At 39.6% G+C, this 24,421-nt stretch overlaps 2 protein-coding genes across 3 annotated transcripts in view; one reads left to right on the top strand and one right to left on the bottom strand.

Annotated features, from left to right (window-relative positions):
• The window catches only part of LOC107221709 (flotillin-2), a 533,503-nt gene that overhangs the window by 105,963 nt on the left and 403,119 nt on the right, over positions 1-24,421 (bottom strand). The window lies entirely within an intron of this gene.
• Positions 23-13,087, top strand: LOC107224450 (juvenile hormone esterase). 2 transcript variants are annotated; one of them, XM_046731119.1, is made up of 7 exons: positions 23-427; positions 2,707-2,854; positions 2,991-3,336; positions 3,577-3,939; positions 10,101-10,264; positions 10,874-11,190; positions 11,260-13,087. In XM_046731119.1, the coding sequence occupies exons 1-7, from the start codon at positions 213-215 to the stop codon at positions 11,453-11,455; spliced, it is 1,749 nt and encodes a 582-aa protein (XP_046587075.1). In that variant the 5' UTR covers positions 23-212; the 3' UTR covers positions 11,456-13,087. The 2 variants fall into 2 exon arrangements, with proteins under 2 accessions (XP_046587075.1, XP_046587076.1); XM_046731120.1 differs by lacking the exon at positions 3,577-3,939.

Below are 24,421 nucleotides of genomic sequence, written 5' to 3'. Positions count from 1 at the left end.
CACAAATATGTTCATAATACTCTTCATCATTACGGTGGTGGTATGTTATTTTGTTTGCGCGACGGTCGTTGGACAGCTTGAATATCATATTTGACGGTCGACATGTCAAAGTCGTTCGCGATAGACAAACGGTTTGAAGCCATAAAAAAATCCCACCAGCAAGATTCGCCAGAGTGGAGTTTGTTTTCATCGGATAACATCGTTTGGCGACAATGGCTTCATATTCAGGGGCCGAGTGTCTTTTTCTCTCACTATTGCTAAGCATTTTTTTCGCGTTGAGTGGCGGTTACCTCGGTGGAACTACTCAACCGGAAGTGACTATTCCCCAAGGGACTCTGCAGGGAAAAATTATGACCACCACCCATGGCCGAAAGATTTCGGCTTTTCTGGGAATTCCTTATGCGCAACCACCAGTAAAAAATAAGAGGTGAGTGAAGTATATAAATTTAGTGTTCATTGATTCCACGATTTTTTTATCCGTGAATATGCAACTAACGTGGCATTTTTAATTAGCTACGAACTCATGAATTTGGCAAGGGTAGAAAGTTCCATCACCAAAAAGACTGCATTCATAGAATAATAACAAAATGTGTTCGTTTTATAGCTTCGAATACAAAATAATGTCCAAGAAGTACAAGTAAAATGAAAACATTTATGAATCGAACATTGAAGAGAATGCATACTGAAAGATTCGTAAAGAATTAGTTCAGGAACAGCACGATCCATAATTCATTAAAATTGGCCCAATGAGTGTAACAATAAGACATGTATGAAAATGCTATAAAAAGATCTGAAATCGTGTGATTATCGATTTTAACGCTTTCGGATACCATATTACATGAAAATATGAAGATTTTTGAAATTTTAATTCACTGTAATGGATCAACCATTACAAAGTTTGGAAGTCTGACCTTGGATTGGTTATCGGTGAACCAAAAACTTCCGCCTACCAATTCCTGCCAAAATCGGATTCTGTTTAGATTCTTTGCCACCATATTGGATTGCTATTTTGGATTTCGCAATCCGACTACAGATTCGTGATCAGCCACCTGACAAATCGACAAGTACCGATTTTCATCGAAATTCAAATGACTTTCGTTGTATTTTAGATTATTGAATTCATCAAATTTTAACTTCGCAAATCTGACCTTAGATTCGTGATAAGCGACTCAGAAAAACCTCTCTATGCCAATTTCCATTCAATTCCATTCTCCAACTCTAAAGATATCATAATTTTTATTTGATGTTTCGTAATTTTGTTACTTGAATAATAGAAAAAGTACTGACCCGATAAAAGCCAATATCTTAGCAGTTCTGTATTTGGAAAAGCCGCGTCGATGAGACCGAAATGATTGGAATCCGGTAAATCGTTCGGGAGATATCGTTGGGCAAAGAAATTAAGCACATACACATATACGTACGTACTTACACTTAGGGTGTGAAGCTTCTCTTAACGGACATCTCCCAACAATGGATTCCTCTTTACAACCGACTGTCTAAAAATTGCCAGAACTACAATTTAGATGTTAATGTGAATATAGAAAGTGTTCTTCCTCTTCGAGACACAGATTTGTAAGAATGTCTGTAAGTGTTTACATTTTGGTATCTTACGCTTCTTGGTGCGAAGCTCGTAAGACAGTCAATGACCGTCTAATATTGAAATGCGGATATGCATCATCAACATTAATATTAATCACGAGGCAATATTCATTTTGTGAATCGTACATAATTTTTGAACTACTGGTAAATTCGAAAAATTAACGACGGAGCCAGGAATCGAACCTGGTATCTAGCGATTCTTTACCGGAGCCTTACTCCACTAGACCACCTAGCCGCCCTGAATTTAGATGTTAATATTGTTCTGAATAGCAAACACTATTCAATAGATAGACAATATTTTTAGTCCCGAAGATGTCCGGTATTGGCAAGTTTTACTGTACTGAGAATAGTTGATTAGGCGCATTTTTGATTTATAGCAAGATCATCATTTGAAGAATCATTTTTTAGCCGTTTCTTATCGTTTTTACTTCTCTATTTTCAGCTTCCAACTATTCAATTGAGTTTGAATACTTTAAAAAACATTGTAATAATTATAATTACATAAATGTTATTCAATACTCTCGTACACTTAAAAAAACAGTGTTTGTATAAACAAAATGGCTATCGAAAGAAGCAGATATACTTGAATAAACAAATTTTGCAGTTCCTTCTATTTCTGTGACTGCGTGACATGACACTCACATTGTCCATAAAATACTGACAAACCTAACTCTGTTTCTATGTAATCTTATCTGGTGTTTGTCAGTCGAACTACGTGAAACTAAATATTCAATTATTTCCAACTAGTGGACGGGTTTGTTTGTTAAAATGGATCACATGGTTACAAACAGAAATTAATTCAACGGACTAGCGTGGCACGATTTTATTGGGTTCATAACAGGTCTGCTACAAATCTTGATATAAAAGCAAGCAAGGTACCGCTTGGAGTAACCGAATGTTAGACCGAATGTTAAACTCGCTAATTACACGATAAGAATTCTATGGGTACAGGAATACCAATGATGAATATATAATATCAAAATTTAAAATAGCAAGGTCTTGCGATAAGCAGACATACTATCGGTTGAAATGTTTCAACTGAAGAAGTTGCAGCCTTCGTCAACTCTCGTCATGAATCCGATAACAAAAGTTCTCTGTGTATCGTAGATTCGCCAATCCCGTGCCGGCGGATGGTTGGGAAGGAATCCGAAACGCTACTGCCGACGGAAACTTCTGCCCCCAAATAAGTAGCAGAGACTATATCACTTCCGTTGGAGACGAAGATTGTCTAAACCTGAACGTGTTCACACCGCAGGTAATTATTCCCATCTAGTAAGGCTTGCTTATTTGCAGGCAAGCCGCTTGCTGTGCGAGAATAGAACCACGAGTTCAAAGTCCGAAGCTTGCAAAGCACACGTTACTGTACTTGACTCTGGATCCTATACATATAGATGAGCGGCGGTAAGAATTCCTCGCTACTTCCGGTAATGGTATACGTTTTCGGTGGGAGATTCATGATAGGGTCTGCCAATTCATCGGTGTACGGTCCGGAGTACCTTTTGAACCAAGATGTAGTTCTCGTCACCTTCAACTATCGTCTGGGTGCTCTGGGGTTCTTGAGCACTGGTGACAAAGTGGCTTCCGGAAACTGGGGCTTAAAGGACCAGGTCCTTGCGCTCGAATGGGTGCAGCGTAACATCAGATACTTTCATGGTGACCGTGATCGAGTAACGCTATTCGGCCACAGCTCAGGGAGCGCTTGCGTTCACCTTCTGACGCTTTCGAAATTGACAATTGGTAAGATGGAATTTAGATTGAAGTCAAGCAAGGCTTGAGGTAATATTCAACAGACTTGGTCGATGAATATTGAAATCTTTTAACGGGATGACTGATATCACATTTACAGTAATCGGGAGAACGTATTCTATCTTTACATCAAGTACGACGTATTCAAATATTGTTTTTCCATCAATGAGTTGATGAAGATAGTTAGAATCAAATGCTCAAACGTGGCGTAATCAATTCACGACATTACAGGGCTCTTCCATAAGTTCATCATGCAGAGCGGATCTAGCCTTACGCTATCGGTTTACAGACCCAGGGCTATCTACGCAAAGCACGCGTTCGAACTCGGCGACTACGTTGGTTGTTTCAATGACACTTCGGATTCCCTCGTCAACTGTTTGCGGAACAAAAGTGTTTTGGATATTACAGCCGTCTATGCACGGTTTTACGTGTGGCATCATGAACCATTCATCACATGGGCTTGTACCGATGAGCCAGATATCAAGGGGGCTTTCATAACAACCAGCCCTGCAAATATAGTAAGAGCTGGTCAGATTCGTGATGTACCTTGTATCATGGGTCTCGTTGAAAATGAAGGTGTAGGGACTACTATAGGCAAGTGAATGCAAATTTTTTGGATCGATCATTTCACCGCGAATCATGAGTATATCATGGCTGATTTCCATAGTAAAACCCAGAAAGTGAACAAAACGGCAGAAAACAAGTCGTAAAAACAGTACAGTAATTCCCCGCAGTCGTCAACCCATCGGCACCTTTAAGCCCCTGAATAGTCCGCATATCCACCCCGATAGGTGGAACTCGCACATACACAGTCTACTAGGCCGTGCATGCGCCACCGACGCCAAGATCCAACCAACAGCAAATCATGCTGAATATATGAATACATTATGCAACAGCGAGAGCAAAGAGAGGAGTACAGTTAATTTCATGGGTGAGTCGGGAATAACAGTGCATTACGTGACAAGTGCAGGGTCACCTGTCCGCACGAGTTATGTATACCATTTTTTGCCACAACTTGTGGTAAGTTTGTGATAAGATCTGTTAAAAGTGGTATTGGTACACAAAGAAAAGGTAATATAACCTTTTGTAATTGATGTGAGTAATCCGAGCATCGCATTCGCTCCATAGCGCCGTGATTGTTTACATTGATTATAATCTTGTAAATACACAGTGCGCAGGAGTAATTTATTACAATTTTAGAGAACGTTGTAAAGATAACATTCACTTACCGCACGTTCCGCAGGCACGATAAAACGAACTTACCGCACGCTTCGTCAAAAACATATTTACCTACTCACTGCAGCAAATGGTTGAATGGAAATAAAGAAAGGACGGTCATGGAATATGAGTGAGGGAAGGTCAGTTGTTCAATTCGTATTTCTTGCTATTATACTGAACTCCAACTCCGTCCGAGGTGTTACGAAATCATCAAAAGTATGTTGCAATCTGCAGAATATTGAACCTAACCTAACTTGACCTCACCTTGCCACTTGTTCTCGAAAAAGAATGAAATTCTCATGAATATCAATTATTTTATAAATTATTGTTAACATATGCGGTTCCCAAACGCAAAGATCATACCACGATATGCACATCCGTATGAGCATACGCTTCTCGTTTCATCCCGCGCTCATTTATCGATTGCATCTTCTTCGTTTAACCCAGACAAACACTTGTATTATACTCAATATATATATTTTTTCACTTTCTCTTCAAAATTATAATTCCAGTTTATTAAAAACTTTATATTGTCATTTAATTATTTTTCGAACGAATGTTTCTCGTCATTTGCAGTACGAGTGAGGCAAAACAGGAAAATAGAAAAAGGCTGACCATCGATGAAAAAGTAACAATTATTATCAATCGGTTGAATACCGGTGAGTCGGGCCATAGACTTACGCATGATTATGGTATTGGCAGGTAGACTGTAACGAAAACGACGAAGAATAAAGAAAACATAGTTCAGTATACTTCAAGATCAGCATGGAAGTACAAAGAAGAAGAAAATTACAAACGTCGAAGATAGTGGTTTCGAAAAGGCAATTTACAGACGGTTTGTGCAACAGAGAACCTTCGGCAAACCTCTCTCACAGGCGATTTAAGCCGAAAAAGTTTTAACATATAACTAAAAAATTTTTGGTGCAGAATCTAAGTTTAAGGCGAGCAGTGATTTGCTCAATCGTTCTAAGGAAACATCACGGCATTTATAGTCTCACGATTCATAGTGGGACGAAATCCCGAAAAAGGAGAGTGAACCTGAAATGAACTTCGATCCAAATGAAGCCCTGTTTACACAGTTTTTTGAGGTCGCTGATTATGAACCCGAAGTCAAAAATACTGTAAACAAATGGCGGACACGATATGGAGGACATATTTGATAGAATGATATTAGATTTCGAAGATGACAGTTATACAGGGGTTTTTGAGGTCATTGATTACGCATTCATCCAAATATACTTATCAAGAAAATGAATGTCACGTGGCATAAAATTAAGAAACGAAGGAATAATATCCATCTATATCATATAAAATCCCAATGTCGATACTTTTAAAAAAATTATGTATGGAAACGTAAAAAGCATTTGCTATTTCAGCAAAAACATCGTCAAACGTTTCAAATATCACAAAATAAATTAATGGAATTCAATTTCGTCTCGAATCGTCCTCGAATTCAGATTTATTTTCGGCAGTAGATTGACCTATTGTAGGTGGGATTAACAATTCTACAGTTTCCACAGATACACTACGTATTTTTCTGGGGCAATGTTTGTACACTCGAAATGTATGGATCAGATGTTACCATAAGCCGATTAAAAACATCATCCATTGTTTCGGAATCTTCTCGAATACTTTCGATGTCTTTGTTTTTAGCTTCTTAAGCATCTTCGGATAGTTGGCCGTTGGAAAATAATGCATGAGCTATTATTTGTAGAACATGAACTAGTAGTTTGTGCATCGAGGTAGATGTCAGTGCATTGCAAACTTTCCCATCCGTCATCGTTAACATCATTTTAAAATCAACCGAGAAATCGTTCTGATTTAGTATTGTTTCGTAGAGAACAAATGTGTTTATCTGATTGTCGACGTAGCGTTCTTCGTTTACAGTCAATTCTGTGTTTTCTTCCACAAACTGTAATCTTAACGGTATACGAGTCAAAATTGTGCATTCGTTTTTTCATCGACAGATACGAGTTGTATTGGCACGGCTGAAGTGAAAACACAGTTGAATACGATGTGTTGTCGTCTTGAAACTTTTGTTTATATGTATACATTGTCCAGAGTTTCGATCGTAGCCCCACTTGCAAACAAGGGACATCTGCTTATCACTTCCGTCAGCAATACTCGAAATAACTTCACGTTGAAGTAATATAATACGCTGATCTGTATGATTCAGTGAAGCTTGTAACTGAAGTTTGCTTTGCTCTCTGCAATACTGATAGCTGTACGGGGTGGATAACACAGTTTCTTAGCTTCTGCCACTTTGGAATAGGGAGGAATACGAAAGTGCTGTCCGTTGTTCAGAGATCTCGGTTCTTGGTAGTCATTTTTTGACATTTTATGGTCCACCAGATAGGAAAGTGCAGCATCTGCGGATAATGTACTTTTGGGTGTTGTTTCTCAGAGCCTTTCAATACCTCGAAGCTTTCGTTAGACTCGTCAGTGTTGCATCCACTACAATTCGAGGAGCGAAGGCTCATTCGAACAGTATTTGATAACTTGTTCGTAGTCAACGTTTCACGGACTTTTTCGGTTTTCTCCCGTTTCCACCTTTGACTTAGGGACTAAAAGTCCTTCGAGGAGTGACCACTCTTAATGGTCAATGTGTTCTGAGAAGTAGCAGGTACAGGAAAGGACACATAAAGCCATGACTCATATTTCTTGCATGACGTATTTTCTTCCCTACAAACCGACGGCAACATTGTTTTCATTTTAGTAAAAAATACTGAAAAAGGACTGCCTTATATGATCAGGTATAAGCACCGAACGGCCGCTCTTCTCGAAAATTTGCAATTTAAGGTTCTTGAATACAGTCGGTGGTCCGTCCCTCAAATGCCATCATTCGTGTATAGAGTTATACTTCACACTCGGTCCTGTAACAAAGCCGCGGAGAATTCAAGACTGATTTGCATATGAAAACTCGAAACATTTAACGTACACTATAATAAATGAGGCGAGATCTAACTCGTTGAATAAAATAAATTTTTCTAAAGCGATTTTCGTTTTATCTAGAAGATTGTTCTCTAATAATAAGGAGACAAAAACACGAAAACGTAATATTCGTTCATATAATTCATGACAAATAAGACATTATTACACATGCTGCTTCTCGAGAAATCTTGAACACGAATTATTGATAACATTTCTTATGAACAATATGAATCGAAAATAACCGTACTAGTTTGTTACGAAGAAAGACTCGGTGTATGTTAAGACTGGTTTTAGTTTCCTATGATAAGTATTCAAAATTTCTCGCGACGCGCTGCGTACCCGTTCATACTGTGCACGAATTAGGAACAAAAATCGTTACAGCCAAAGAAGCATGTGCGAGCAGGCGATTCTTATGAAGTTCGTAAGCTAATAGCCTCACTTATAGCTCTAAACTTAGATCGTTGAAGAATATGGTAGAAAATGGTACTTGTCATCTGTTTGAAAATTGAGGTCTATAGAATCATATCGTTTTCACGAGAGCACCGAGTGTGGCCGTATTTTAGGCGGTCGAACATCAATTCCTGATTGAACTGATACAGAAATATTTTTTACACATCTCCAGGAGTCCAATCCATCTTGAAAAATTGAAATCGCACAATTCACACTTAAAATATAAAATTTTGAAGTTGACTGCTTCTGCTTGTTCTCGCGCGATGCGTGCACCCTCAATCACGGTCAACTTTTAACCGAAGTTGCGAGCCAGGTACAGAGGATACGCCTTATGTTTTCGGGTTTTGAATGCACTCCTTATTGCTCCACCTGACGCTTGAGTCAAAATCTTCTGAATCGGATTTTCATTTTCCGAGATTTACTTCGGTTTTCAAGGACTTTGTCCCACTGTACGATGTTCTAGGGCATGAGGTGATAAAGGATCGTTTTACTATAATGGTATGCATCGATGCAAGTAGATCCCATGAAATTCCTCTTTTATTCATTGAATGATTTGAAAAAACCTTGGTGTTTCAAAAACGGTTTAAGTCTCTCTGTGATTTATAAGGGTCAAAGACATGCCTGGATGGACCGAGATCTTTTCCAAGTGAGGTATAGAGAGGTTTTCTACCCAACGTAAAAGAGAAACATGGATCACCTGTGAGATACCTTCTACTCCTCGACAATGCATGCTCCTTCTCATCCAACAATCGATCTCTGAACTAGCATTGACAATGCTTGCCAAATTATGTACTTGCGGCCTAACGTAACGTCACTTACTTGTATACAACCGATAGAACAGGGAGTAATTGTTAAAATGACAAAAAATCTATAGAAAACAAGTGCTTTTGGAAAGTGTGCAGTTATTGGAAACGATATTAACTCGCTTAAAATTAATTTACAAGATTTGAAACCTTCTTATCGGACGAAAAAAGTTTCATTCAATTTGACCCAATGGAAATGACTGAATGTGTGATTTTCAACTGTAAAGTAAATGTATGATTATGATTTTACGTTAAAAACTACTTACTTCGATGATATTTTTTTATCGTACTCTTAGAATAAATAATGTTCCAATCAGATCTTGAGCAATTTCCCTACATATTTCGTTCGATGGAAAGTGTGACGGCTACGAAACTCAGTTTTGCGCATATTTCTAGTCGCGCGACTAAGCAGGGTGTCGGGGAAATCTGTACTGTAGAAGGAGAACGTATGCAAGAGGAAATTCGTTGACTATTGAGGGGCTGACTACTGCGGTCCATTACTGCATTTTTCTCCGTACCTTTTATCGCCTGGGCAAATCAATTCAATCAATAGACGTACCATTAAGTATGATCATCATTTTTGTCATTAGATATTTATTTTCTCAGTGAAATATTTTCTTCATTTCTCATACAATTGTGTTCCATTGAAGCATTTCATTCGAATCCTGGTAATTCCATTCAAACGTTCTATGATCTTTGTATAAGTCGATTCGTATTGCTTATTTAGATCGATAGTCCGTACACGAGTTGGATAGTAAAGTGTTTACTGTTTATGCTTTTTAGAAATGTTGCAAATCGAACAAGTTATTCAATTTTAAAATGAAACTCATTAAAGCACATCCGACCATGCGTTGACGGATCTCCTTGTTTGTCACGTGGTGTTGCGACGTGAAGATTTGAACACGGCCTACGAAAGAAAGAGAACGAGATACGACAATTGTCAAGCCCATCATTTAAATGCAAAGGCCTGTAAATTTCAGATATTCTCGTGAAATCATTTTTGAAATGATCGCTGAAGCTTTTCGAGACAGACCGACAGACGGATCAACAACTCTCAAACAATCTATTTTCCGATATCAAAGGCCCAGAAACGTGAAGATCCGTTGAAGTTAAAGACGGTTATTTTGGATCGGAACCAATACTTCTCTCACATTAAAATAGCTGATGGAAATTAAAAAGTGGTGTGACATTGTTGGATCCCGTACGGCTGATTATATAAATTATTTAAAAATCAGATAAACAGAAAGTTGAGGCATGATTTTGAGGCTTTGAAAATTTGTCGCGTTCTCGCTCTTATTTTGATTATATCTAATCGTATAGCTAATTATTTGATCATTTTACTCGTTACACCAGGCTTCTATGAAAAGGAGGGTTGGCTCGAAGACTTTCTGGAAAACTTTGATCATTTGCTGCCGATTTATTTGTACTGGTCGTATCAACCGGACTCTGGAGCCGCTTGGGTCAAGGCGGCCAAGTCGTACTTTTTCAATAACATTGAAACAATGAATAGAAATGAGGTGAGTAAAAAGATATTCAAATCTAACATTTCGAATGAGATAAGCTTTCTTACTGCGTGCATGTACAGCTGTATAGGAGGGCTAGAAGCCATGAATGTTTTCAAACTAAAGAGTTCTAGTGATTCAGTTTTATATGTACGATGTTCTCAATTTAATTTCTATCTTGAATCCTAACCATACGATGTCGCTGAAAAATCTAAATAGCTGAAAACTGGTCGCCAATTTCACTACCATATTTGATACAGATTTACAATTAGTTAGCACAATCATGGAGATTAGTCACTGCAGTCATGTTTCGACCTGAACGAATGATTTCTATCATCGTGTGAAATTGATTCTCTATGCGCAGATTATATCAGTTTCTTATACCTTATCAGTCTCTTAATTCAAAATTGTATTCCAGTAGCGTCGTTTAGCAGAAATTAATCGAAAATAATTGATTTCACAAAAAACTACAGGCTGTATGTAATACTTCTGGGTGAAAAAAAGTTTTTGTCGTATCAGTTCTGATGATCGTTAACTTAAAATGTTTTTTAATTATCCGTATCGTGCCAACTAAAGAATTGAATGTTTAGGTGATGCGCCATTTATGAATCCCTTTTCTTCCAGTTGCTGACTAATTTGACGTTACTCGTCGGTGATGCTTTGTTCACCTATCCGATGTACTCCTCCCTGTTACACCAGCATGCAGTGGCAGTAAATCCCCAATATTTCTACGACTTCAGATATCGGGGCACCTGGAGTAACACTTACGTTTACGGCAACACTTTGAAGGACTACGGAGTAACACACGCGGATGATCTAGTTTACATTTTTCCATATGCAGACCACAATATCATGTTAGCTCTCAACAAAACCGCGAGTAAAACAGATATACAAATGAGGGAAATCATGGTACAATTGTGGACATCTTTTGCGACCCACGGGTTGGTTTTTTTTAATTATTATAATACCTGATGATACATACTATTCACAACTAATGTATGCGTTTGCAGTAAACCTTCAACCTTGTTTTTTCGCGGAAACACAACGTGGGAGCCGTACTCGGAAGAGGACAATTTTCTTCGGATAGGAGACAGATCCGAAATCACGCTAGAGGTTGAACATTCAGTTTCAAGAGAGCGAATGCAATTTTGGGCCAATTTGGAAAGAAATACGTCAGAGGCAGAAACGATTGTGTCGATCCACTAACGCGCCATCGCTAGAATATTTATTTTATTGTTACAGTCAATATCAGTAGACCGATCAAACACGGTATTCCCGCAAAAATACCGCAAACATCGCAATTCATGATGAGATTTCGAAATATTGATGAAATCGACAACACGGTTATTCAGTGAACTTGTTCAAGATATTTTCGTATTTTGTACATCCTCTAAAACCCTACGATATTCGTGCCACGGTGATCTGATTTAGGTGCTATCTGCCAAACGACGTTACTGTCACCCTCGTTTGCATATTGGAGACATATCTTCTAACGCAGTGTTGTAACGAATTTTCGGAATATTTGTTCTTCGAAAATCAGTTGCACAGCTTTAGGAACATCTTGATGAAGAGTGGATGTATGGTGATGACTATTCAAGATGTTCCAAGCTTTCGGTTCTTGCCATCATGAATGCTTCTAGTCAGGAAACTATCATGCAGCGGCTGCTCGTCGTTTAAAATGATGTGGTGAAAGGTAGCCATAATACCTGTTTCAATTTTTCTTTACAGAAACATAGTTCTGGCATTGATCGCGAGATCACAATCAATGGTGATCTTTTGAATTGAATTGTCGATCAACTATTCTTTGCAACCAAGTCGTCTAGTCTGGTTCTCCCAATTTTTAAGCCTCATCTTTATGCGTTCTTGTACGTGTCAGAATTCGTTCACTTTATTCAAATAATTTCATTTGTAATGTGTTAGAAATAATCCGCTCAATTTGTTCAATTTCTCAAAGTACGCTGAACCACTATATACTGACATGCAGAAATAGCACTGTTACCTATAGGTTTAGGTATGTAGTATGCCTGTGGGTACATGCGTTTAGCGTTATTGTGAGCCATACATTGTCGGATTTATCACGTATCGAATGGATTCATGTTTCAGAGAGTATAAAGAATAAAACTGCGAAGTACAGAGTAACAAAATTGTCGAAAATTAATAATATTCTATTTGCGTAGTCGTAATTGAATTTCTAGTACGAAATTTTCGATTCCAGTATACTTTGTGACTCCATCTAGTACGGCGAGAAATTTCAGTCTGGTAACGCAACTGGGTGACGCAACAAGTACACGCTTCGCGGATTGTACTTCGGTTTTTCTACCTGTCCTTGGCCTGTGGTTGACAGTTTAACATAGAGTCCTTGCTTTTTTAAAATCATTTGTTAACTCTTCTCGTTGGCGACGCATGGCGGACTGTATTTCGGTCCTTCTGTCTGTCAAGCCCTTGGGTATTACGAGATTATTCAACGGTGGCGCATCACGGATTGTACTTTGGTCCTTCTGCCTGTCAAAATCGTTCGAATTTGCTTCCAACGTTTAAAACTGAAGCAGAGAACCGTTCTCGCTGAGAAAGCATCGTGGATCGTACTTCAGTCCTTCTGTAATTAGTTTAATCGCATTCATTCATTTTTTGTCAGTCTCTTTACTCATTGTTGTGTCTTATGAATGCCCTCATGAGCTCGAGATGATAGCGTGGGAGCCCACACGGTTCGAACGGCCGCCTCGGAGAAGGTCGCATGGGCCTACCACTCTCCTCTAGGATATACTCGTACATGTAATTCTTTACTGTACATAGTCTCTTGAGATTTTGCAGTAAAATACACAATATATATAACCGTTATTCAATATTTATTATGTATTTGATACAATTTTACACGTAAGTGCATAATAATAGTGCTCTCGATTAATTTTAAAAAAGTTTATTAAGAAACATTCGCATACGGATGGTTTCATATGGTACGGACTTTTATTCATTCCACCGGAACGTGGAGCCTAGGGTGATAATTATAGGATCAAACGAACTTACCTGTAAGTGAAGTTCGATCTTAATTGTATGTAGCGCCTCTTCCTCAAGATCAGAATGTAGTACCCCTACTATGCACCGATGTCGCCACAATCTTTATAGTTCAAGTTTTTTGTTCCGGTCCTATTCCATGTATACTCCGGTACGCAACTCATTCTACTTCTTTGTGCCGATCACGTCACACGTTTACTCAGAAATTGGAAAAGGAAAAAGAAAGAGAAATGGGAAAAAAGGAACACAGGCATTGATCGTCGGACGACGAGGATCGTAAGAAACTACAAGATCGAGTCGAATGGCTGGAGAAACAAATCCAAAAGCAAATAGACGGAAACCACGAAGACAAGCGTAGTAAGTATTTGAGATTCTTCGTGGGACTCGATATTACACGAAAGAGAAAAATGTGTTTTTCTGGTCCAACCATAAACCATAAATGTGTCACAACGATGTCTGCAACATAAACCCAATAAATCCAAATTCGCAATAAAATCCTACTGATTACATCTGTTTGTTATGTCTCACAACTACTCCAACCATGATCCACCAACAATTAAACCCAAAGAATGATTTATGTAAGGATTCTCATCAACAAATGTGAAATTTTGTCGTTTTATTTTTTGTCAATGTGTTGCAGGCCGAATTTTGAGACTTTTTTTTCAATTTGCAGGGAATTAATAGTAGAATCACGTCAATTTTTGTCATAATAGTAGCAAAATATATACACTACAAAATATATTTTTTAAAGGAAGATTCGATGATTAATAATAGGCTTTAGCATAAAAAAAGTTGCAAATATTTTTTCCATAAATGTTATCATGTTCCTGATTTTTCAGATTTTTCGGTCGCCTCTTAGTATTTAATAACCGCAAAAATCGAAAAAACACGTTTCTTCATCAGAAAAACCCCTCGGAATCTATGTAGAAGGCTGTAATTTTGCACAAAATTTTTTTTTTTTTAGGTGAGGAACTTGGGAAAAAATCGGTGCCACAAAATTCGGTGGAGGCAGATTTACAATTCTTATCCGGCTAGACCATTTGTCATTTAGTAGTTTTTGATTTCATCAAAAGCAGCGCTGTTATCGTAAAGTTCCGAAGTGAAGTTGGTAAGAATTGACTATATATATGTATATAAACATCGATCGTGACCGAAATGAAATTGCCCCTCACCTGAAAGGGAATATCGTTAAGCACGCGTGCCCGTGTTCATTATTGTGGAAAAGGTGTTAATCGTCGTCATTATATTAAGGTAGGAAATTAAATTGATCGCATATCACTTAGCAAAGATAACAGAAATATGATTCTTTTTATTGAGTATCTTTATGAAAAAAAAAATAAGTAGGGGTTGAGGATCAACATAACCTCACAAACTTATTATAAATTTTACGCGAAGACGACTTCACGAAAGAAAAAACAGATATTGTGACCTCTGCGAAATTATTACACGTAGACAGCCTCGATATTAATTTTTTCATTTAATAGAGTTGTTTGGGAAAAGTCCACTTAAAAATTTCAAGTGTCTCATTCTTGCTCTCGTGTGTGTTTAGCCTCCCTTTAAGTAAAATGAGTTGAACCATTGTCCGAATAATTAATTCAATTGAAAAGCTCCGATTTGTCGATAATATTAGGAATTGACGGTCCTTCATGCAATAATAAAAATGTGTATATCCATCTCGATCCAGTCTCCCCATCACTCGTCGGATCTTTGAGATATCAGCGCCGTTCAGCGTCAGCCAGCGCAAGCCTGATTGTACGAATTTTTGATGCCGGATCACATGTACGAAGATCGGACTCTTGTACTCTAGTCTCTATGCTAAAACCACTGTACCTCCGGAGACCGTAAGCGCACCCTGCGACGTAAATTGAAATAGCAAACTTGGACACTAAGCGTGCCTAGTTCCACCACCGTCTTTTCCGGACCTGTATGTAAGATCGTGGTTGTACTAGCGATGCCCACTGACATAAGCTGAAAATAATAGTTGCGTCGATTAATCGAGGTCAAAAAAATAATCGAAGAATACTCGAGGGAATCGGTAAAAATTAATTGATTATTTCGTATTATTTTAAAACTTTGCATGTGAAACCAAAATTTCGCAACTTTCAGTAAGTTATCTTAATGGGCAAAAAGGTTTTCATAATTGATAGTTTCGTTCAAATTGTTTTTTATTTTCAGGTAACAATATTCATTTATCTTTCACTTATTATATCAAATGGGTACTTCGTAAGTAAGTAGTATAACAAGGCCGGTTCTGAATAGAAACACCTTCTTTACCGACCAAGCCGACCAATCCGCCTATACGTGCATCCTAGACGCAAACCCTTGAAGGTTACCCCACTCTCGTAAGATAAAATGTGCTCTGCCGACCGCTCGTCGGTAAGAAAATCTCCTAAATGACCATGATCGTCGGTAAAAAATCCTCTAAATGACCATGATTGTCGGTAAAAATCTCCTAAATGACCATGATCGTCGGTAAAAAATGCCTGAAATTACCGTGGTGTTACCCCTTGTGGGATAAACTGTGCTCTTTGTCGGTAAAGAAAATCACGCTCATCGAGCGGGATCGATAACTGCATTACCGAGCGCACTCCGTGAATCCTCAGGCGTTCCAGCGGAACCCGTGGATTCTCGAACGTTCGACCGAGAATCCTGGCATGTGTCAGGTTTTGAGAGCTGCCAGAAGGTTCGAGAAGATTCTCACGGCCTTGAACGAGTCTAGACTGACAAACAATTCGTCCGACGTGTTTCGACTCGACGGTGAGCGGCATACGGTCAAAGGATTTCGGTGCGACGTTGAATTCTGAAAGACCCGCTCTGGCCTTGAACGAATTTTAGAGAAACAATTCTCGGAATCGTCCGACGAAAACAATACTCGGAATCGTCCGACCAGTTTCGACTTGACGGCGAACGGCCTACCGACAACGGATTGCGGTGCGACCTTGAATTCTGGAAGGTTCTGAAATAAACTCTTAACTAGCAGGACAGAGGTTCTGAATTAATGGTTGATATTGACGGTGCAAAATATTTTATTGAAAAAAACAACTTTCGACTTGACGGCGAGCGGCCTGCCAACAACGGATTGCGGTGCGACGTCGAATTCTGAAAGGTTCTGAAATTTGTATGCGGCTGCTTTGGTTTTTGGAAGATGTGAAACACCTCGTCGTTGCAAGACTGAAGAAAATGCTACGAAAAGTGGGAAGTTTAAAAGCAAACTGTGTCTTGTTTTGTAAATTCAATATAACGAAAAACGCTGAACTTGTTGAAGAAATGAAATATTTTAACACCAGAAACCAGATCATTCTCCAGCCAGCTGACATACACGGGTGGTTCGAAGAGAACGTAAAGCAAAAAGTGTTGGCCAAGGTGGAAGATTTTCAAGAGAGAGACTCTGGTTGGTCGCTGACTGAAATAATCAATCTGACTGTGAATATCAACAAGTACGTGCCACTACGAGGCGGTGGGTTCCCATACACACCACTATCCAAAGATATTCAAGATAAGAAGTCTGTCGTCAATATCCGTAACAGCGACTCGTATTGCTTTCTATGGTCGGTCACCGCAGCCCTCTTTCCAGCCAACATTAATCCTAGCGAAATCACTTCATATTCACATTTCAGCTCAGTGCTACAATACGACGGTTTGCATTTTTCAATGCCTTTAGACCAGATTCCAAGATTTGAGAAACTTAACAAACTTTCAATTAACGTTTATGGTATAGATAGTATGGAAAAACAAAAGCGCAGTGAAATTGTACCCATTTATTTCAGCCGAAACAAGTCTGATAAACCTACAATCCATCTTTTAGTAATTGAGTCTGAAAACGACGATGACGATGATGGTATGGAAAATATTGAAAAGAATGTAACACATCATTTTGCATGGATTCGGAATTTATCGCGGTTGACAAGTTATCAAATTTCTAAAGATAAACATCGTACTTGGTTGTGCGATAGGTGTCTATCACACTTTCAATCTGAAAGGTGTTTGTGCGAGCACAATGTAGATTGCATGAATTTGAACAAAACCAAAGTTATCTTACCAACAGAAGCGGACAAGATTCTCAAATTTAAAAATTTTCAACACAAAGAAACCGTTCCGTTCTGCGTTTACGCAGATCTAGAATGTTTACTGTAGCCCACACATGAAAGTTTTGGGAAAAATAGAACAATTTATCAGAAGCATCTTCCGTATAGTATAGCTTACTATCTGCATTCTGCGTTTGACGATTTGCTTTCAAAATTCAAAATTAATCGCGGAGAAACTTGCATCCAATGGTTTGTGAATGAGTTAAAGGAATTGGCACATTCGTTAGAGGGATATTACAAGACTGTTGTACCGATGGAACCACTAAATTTCAATCAGATTAACGAATTTGATTTATCGGTGGTCTGCCATATTTGTGAAAAACCGTTTACACCCACAGACGTGAAACATCGGGATCACTGGCATTTCACGGGAAAGTACCGTGGTGCTGCTCACCGCAGCTGTAATCTAAATTACCAAAATTTGCACACTATCCCAATGATATTTCACAATCTATCGGGTTACGATTCGCATTTTCTGATCAAAGCCCTGGCAACGTCATTCAAAGGTACTATTAAACTATTACCTGTTAATAAAGAAAAGTACATTTCCTTCACTAAATTCATTAAGGGAACGGATGTAACGTTCCGTTTCATAGATTCGTACCGTTTCATGCCTAGCAGCCTCGATAAATTATCATCGTATCTGGACGATTGTCAAAAAACAATAACACGTAAATTCTGCAGTAGCTTGAACAAATTTCGGTTATTGACTAGGAAAGGTGTCTTCCCGTACGAATACATAGACAGTTGGGAGAAGCTCGAGGAGAAACATTTACCAGTCAAAGAACAGTTTTATTCAAAATTGAATGACCGGAATATATCAGACGACGATTACGCACACGCGTGCAACGTATGGCAAACTTTTAGCGTTCAAACTTTGGGAGAGTATTCGGACTTGTATTTACAGACGGACGTGTTTTTACTGGCTGACGTTTTTCAAAATTTTCGACAGAATTGTTGGACGACGTACAAACTGGACCCATTACATTACTACACAGCGCCCGGTCTGTCGTTTGATGCAATGTTAAAATGTTCAGGCATCGAACTCGAGCTTCTCACCGACATAGACATGGTTATGTTTATCGAAAAGGGTATTCGAGGTGGTGTGTCACAGTGTTCGAACAGATACGCAAAGGCCAACAATAGATATATGGGAGAGGAATTCGATCCTGAGGTCGAAGAATCTTATCTCATGTACTTTGACGTTAATAATTTGTACGGTGCTGCTGTGAGCTTTGCTCTGCCATACAGTTCCTTCGAATGGGTATCAGACTTCAGACAATGCAACGTTCTTACCATCTCGGACGATGCGGAGTTTGGTTACATACTGGAGGTAGATTTGGAATATCCTGCGGAACTGCATGAAACTCATAAAGATTTACCATTGTGTCCGGAGCACTATGTACCTCCGATTTCGAACAATAAACAGCCAAAATTGACGCCCACGCTACTTTCCAAGAAAAACTACGTTGTTCACTACAACGTTTTGAAACAATGCTTACAATTAGGCTTAAAATTACTCAAAATTCACAGAGTTCTCAAATTCAGGCAAACCCCGTGGCTCAAAAAATACACTGATTTGAATACCGATTTGCGGAAAAAATCTCATAACGAATTCGAGAAAAATTTTTACAAACTGATGAACAACGCAGTTTTTGGTAAAACAATGGAAGACGTGCGAAAGTACAGAGATGTTCGATTGATCACCGAATGGGATGGACGGTACGGTGCCAGAGCTACCATAGCCAAGCCTAATTTTCACAGTTGCACCGTTTTCGACAAAGAGATGATTATCGTCGAAATGAGTAAGACGAAAGTCAAGTTGAATAAACCATTGTATGCAGGTTTCTCCATCCTGGATCTGTATAAAACATATATCTATGATTTTCATTATAATTATATTAAGAAGAAATTTGGCAACCGAGCAAAATTAATGTATACGGATACCGACAGTTTGATTTACACTTTTACCGTCCCCGACATATACGAACATATGAAGGAGGACTTGCATAAATTCGACACGTCTGATTATCCGCTTGACAACGCTTATGGAATGCCTCGAGCGAACAAAAAAGTTCTCGGTTTGATGAAAGACGAGAATAACGGGAAAATAATGTTGGAATTTGTAGGATTACGAGCTAAATTGTACGCATTCCGAGTCTTGGGAGATGAGAAAGACAATAAACGTGCGAAAGGTGTTAGAGGATCAGCGTTGAGAAAAATAACTTTCAACGATTATTTGGAATCTGCGTTGAAACGTGAAAATTTGTCCACAAATCAGCATTTGATATTGTGTCGAAAGCACAAGGTATACACCGTAGAACAGCAGAAAGTGGCACTGAGCTGGAATGACGACAAGCGGATCGTGTTTCAAAACACAACCGACACGCTTCCGCGGGGTTACACGCCTGCATCTTAGCTTTGTAATTACCGTTTCGTAATCTATGTAGGACTTAATTTATAACTGTACCATAATGTATAGAATATTATTATGTAGGACTTAATTTCTATAACTGTACCATGATGTATAAAATATCATTATTATGTAGGATGGTGAATAAGAACGCTCTGAAATATGAAAAATTGTACAACGACGCATATGTATGTCGATTGTCTAAAAAATAAAGATGCATACTTGTTATGTGTCGGGTAGGAAATAAAGAGGCACACACGTTTTTACAAAAAAAAAATCATTTATTCAAATGTTACATGTCCGATTCGTTTATCCAACTGTTGTGTGTATTGTCAAAACCTAACCATTTAACATATATTTTTCTTCCACGCTTCTTGAGCACCTTCTCCACCAGATAGATATCCGGATGTTTAACCTTGAGGAGCTCTTGTTCGTAGAAACCGCCAGCGATAGGTTGATCTCGGTAGTCTTTGAGCTTGTACGTCACACGATGAGTATTTTCCACTCGACTTATCGTGAATATTTCGGTCGTCTAATTGGGAGTGTAACCTTTCTCGAAGACATTTTTAAATTTGCTGATTCGAACTTTGTCGCCGGATTTGAATTTTGCCGATATGGTAGGTATCGCTCGAAGCCCTCCGTACGCCTGACGTAATAACAGCCTTTCGTTTGCAACGGTGACATCCGACGGTTTCATTCTTATGGTTCGGTGTTTGGTGTTGTTGTAAGCCGAAACCAAATCAGATAAGATATCGAGCCACTTGCAGCTTCCTTGCATGCTGAACCGTGTCCACATTTTACCTTTCAGCGTCCGATTGGAACGTTCACAGATTGGAGCCTTCAAATTACTGTACGTGGAGTAAAGTTTGATTCCGTAACGTGTCATAAGCGATTCAAATTTCGAGTTGTAAAATTCCGTTCCTCTGTCGACGTGTAAGTTTTTCGGTACCTGTCCTTGGAGAAGCACAGATTTCATTGCCTTCGTAACATCATCTCCAGACTTGCTCTTTATCGGTACAGCCCACGCATACTTTGGAAAAATGTCAATGACTGTGAGCATGTACTTGTAGCCTTTGTTTTGTCCAGCGTACGACGTCATATCAACAAGATCCGCCTGCCGGGTCTCGTCGATGCCGCGCACGTCTACACGTCGACGCGGGTGATTCCGGCGTGTAGGCTTATGCAATTCCGTCACCAGTGCTTGCTTTTCCTCGTTCATATTCCAACGCTCTGAGTCTGGTGTCCAGTTTGGAAATGATTTCTGCGTTTCGAATCGAAAAGTCTCTGCCTGTTTTAAAGTCTGTGTAGAAGGTATCCAAGGCTTTCTCCGTGGTGATCTCCAAAGCTTTGATCATTTGATCAAGGTTGTCGATTTGTTTTTGCAGCATGCCGAATTTTCGTCTTGAGGTTTTTAAAGTTACAGCATTGTTCGGCTCTGCGGGGTCTGCGACATTGCACAGTCTCTTGTTCCGTATATCGTAATGCTCGTCCGTTGTTATTTGAAACCCGACACCCGGAGGACCGCGAGTGCTCGCAGCTGTGTTTTTATTCAGCAGACGTCCAAACACGTCGACGCTCATCTCGTAAATGATTTCTAGAGTCGACGAGAATTGGCTAATAAATGATTCCGACTTCCCGTAATTCTTCCAGAATCGACATGATTTCATTGTTGTGACTTGTATTCCCGGCCGCTTGAGATGCCATAAGCAAACGAAAACGTTCCACCCGCTCGTTAGCGTCGTCCCAGAAAATATAATCTGTTTTAACACCTTGTCGAGTAACCCAAGCCTGAGGTAGCAGAACACCTTTGCCCGTACGCTTCGACATCTGTGACGATGGTGATACGCCTTTGCCTGACGTAGAAATATTGAGCAGCTCAGCAATTAAATGCTTAAATTTGGCGCTCTGAGCGTTTCGGATAGGCTCGGTGGCGCTATAGTACTTTCTGTGAGCATTTGTTGCGAGAAGGATATTTCTGTAATTCTCCTTGTCGTTGCGGGTAACCTGAGCGCTGTTGGGCATCTTTTTAAACAGTAGCTCCAGCAGTCCCTGAGTTTTCGGATAGAGCGTGCCGCCTATGCGAACGGAATCGCGCTCGAAGCTTATCGGTGAGTCACCAACCATCAGCCCGGCAGTAGAAAGACTCCGTACCCCGTACACGGTATCCAACTCGTGCTGTCTTTGTTTATCGTTAAGCATCTCCAGATATTCATTTTCTGATCTCACCGACGATTCCGTGACAGTTTGATCCTTTTCCTCTGCAGTTGCAAAAGAATCTTCTGCTTCCATTTCGTTCTTCGGCTCATCCTTCGTTTCAGTTTTGAGTTCTTCCTTCACCTCTTCCTTGACAAGTTTCGTGTCTCGAGAAACATTGACTAATTCCTGCAGGGTTATCACAGGTTTGAAGACATCCTTCATCGTTTCCTGCAGCGACTCTCCTCCCGTCTTGAGGATTCTGTGCTTACGACGAATCGCATTACTCGCTTGAGCGATACGATGCAAGACTTCTTTTTCCTTACGAATTTCCTGCATGTTGACACTAGTTCTGGAAAGCTACTGTTTCGTCGCCTTCGAAGATTGTGTATTTTATCCTTTTGTCATGTTTATAAAATTGTCAAATCTCCTCCTATACCGACCATTACCGAGCTCTCTATCCTTGTCGATCACTACGAACCCATATTTGTCACCGTTTCAACATGCCGCACACAAGTCTTTAAGCTCTACGTACGACACATCGGTGTTTACATGATCGTTGTACACATGTCTCAGGTTCATCTCGTCTTGTTTAAATAAGACCAGCAAGTTGGTGTTGTCGCGCACGAGATGCTTAGGGATTCGAGTGTACGTCTGACAAAGATAAAAACAGTCTACATCGTGATGTCTATCCATACAAAAGTACGCGCGTATGTTATCCTGCTTCCGCACGCTACGTCATCGAATATCGTGATCGAGTTAGGTTGCGTCTCGTTCGGTGCAATGATGTGCTCATGCTCGTTAAAGGGGTAATACTCAATACCGTCGACATTTTCGAGCACTTGACTCAGAAACTTGTGTTTCGGTTGATTGAGAGATTTTGAGTAAACGTACAGGTTTTCGAATCTCAAACCGTTCGGATGCGTTATAAGCGCAAATAATGCGTTGGTTTTGCCATAGTTAGATGGTCCGCAGAATACCGCACGTACACTACTCGGCAACAATTTGCCATGATGTTTTTTCTGTTTTGTACTCTGCTGCGTAAATTTGTCAAAATTCATCACGGGCAGCTTGGTCGATTGTGTCTCGAACCTCATCTCGAACATGACTAGCTGGATTTTCTATAAATGCATCGTTTATAATAACTTTCTCTCAGTCGCAGAGCGGACATGATTGAGCACACACGTGATCGTAAGCGATCGTCAAAAAAGCGATCAAGAGGGAAAGGTTTGGTAAATAGCATTATGGTACGCAGTTGACGAAAAGACTCGCGAGAGGCGATTCCGGTATCAATCCTCTCGATGTAGCGTGTAAGGAACACGATATAGCGTATTCGAAAAATCGTGAGAACCGTGAAGCCAGAAGCGTTGCGGATAAAATATTAACCGAAAAAGCCTGGGAACGGGTTCTTCGAAAAAAAAAACTCAATGTGAAGCTACCACGCCCAGCGTTGACCAACTGGGATTTGCTGAAGTATGCAAAAATCATGAAAATTCCATACTTCCGAGGTGTCTTTATGCGCAACGAAATGCTCAAAACCGGACCGGGTAAAAACGAGACAGGTGTAGTCAATCTCGACGATAAAGATGGCCCTGGGACACACTGGGTTGCATATAAGAAACGCGGCAGCGATGTAGTTTACTTTGACAGTTTCGGTCATCTTCAACCTCCGTTAGACCTCGTGAAATATCTCGGTGTTGGTAGCGTTAAGTACAACGACGAAAGGTATGAGGATTACGGTACATTCGATTGCGGACACTTGTGTCTGAAATTTCTAAGCGATGAGCTATATAAACATGACACGTAATTTAATAACGTCAGTCGAGCACTTGCTGTCATGGATGATTCGTTTACATTAACGATATCAGGAACGTCTTCGATTCTCGAAGCGCAATATTTTCCTCCGATCGAACTTGCTCTGAATAAAAATAATGTTCTCGGTCTCGTTGAACTGTTGACCTTCAATTCCATTTCCAACGTTGATGTCGGTCATAATAAAATATACGTAGCCGATAAGGTAGTCACTATATCCACTGGCAGCTACGAAATTGAGGGTATTGAAAAGTATGTTTAAGACGCGTTAAAAAATAATAAAAAAAATCAGCATAAAGCCTAACAATAATACGTTATGCAGCGAAATCAAATGTAACGATATCGTAAATTTAGAACCTGACGATTCTATTGGTCAGCTTCTCGGATTTACACCGCGCGTATTGACAGCTAACCAAATTCACCATTCGGATATGCCTGTAACTATTCTCAAGGTCAACGCGTTGCGAGTCGAATGCAGCGTTACAACGGGCGCCTACGTTAATGCACATAAAGTGCATACTATTCACGAATTTTTCCCTATCGTTCCACCGGGATATAAGGTCGTGGAAGTGCCGTCGCACGTCATTTACCTTCCGATCACCGTCAAGACCATAGATCACGTACAGCTTCGGTTAGTCGATCAAGACGGAGATCTGG

The sequence above is a fragment of the Neodiprion lecontei genome, chromosome 2 (genome assembly GCF_021901455.1).
Source record: "Neodiprion lecontei isolate iyNeoLeco1 chromosome 2, iyNeoLeco1.1, whole genome shotgun sequence".
NCBI lineage: Eukaryota > Metazoa > Arthropoda > Insecta > Hymenoptera > Diprionidae > Neodiprion > Neodiprion lecontei.
The sequence above is the reverse complement of the archived record's forward strand: the minus strand, read 5'-3'. Positions and strand labels throughout refer to the sequence as shown.

Coding starts and splice junctions, on each gene's coding strand:
- LOC107224450 (XM_046731119.1), top strand. CDS start 213: ATGGCTTCATATTCAGGGGCCGAGTGTCTTTTTCTCTCACTATTGCTA. Junction 428..2,706: donor CCACCAGTAAAAAATAAGAG/GTGAGTGAAGTA, acceptor TGTGTATCGTAG/ATTCGCCAATCCCGTGCCGG. Junction 3,940..10,100: donor AGGTGTAGGGACTACTATAG/GCAAGTGAATGC, acceptor TCGTTACACCAG/GCTTCTATGAAAAGGAGGGT.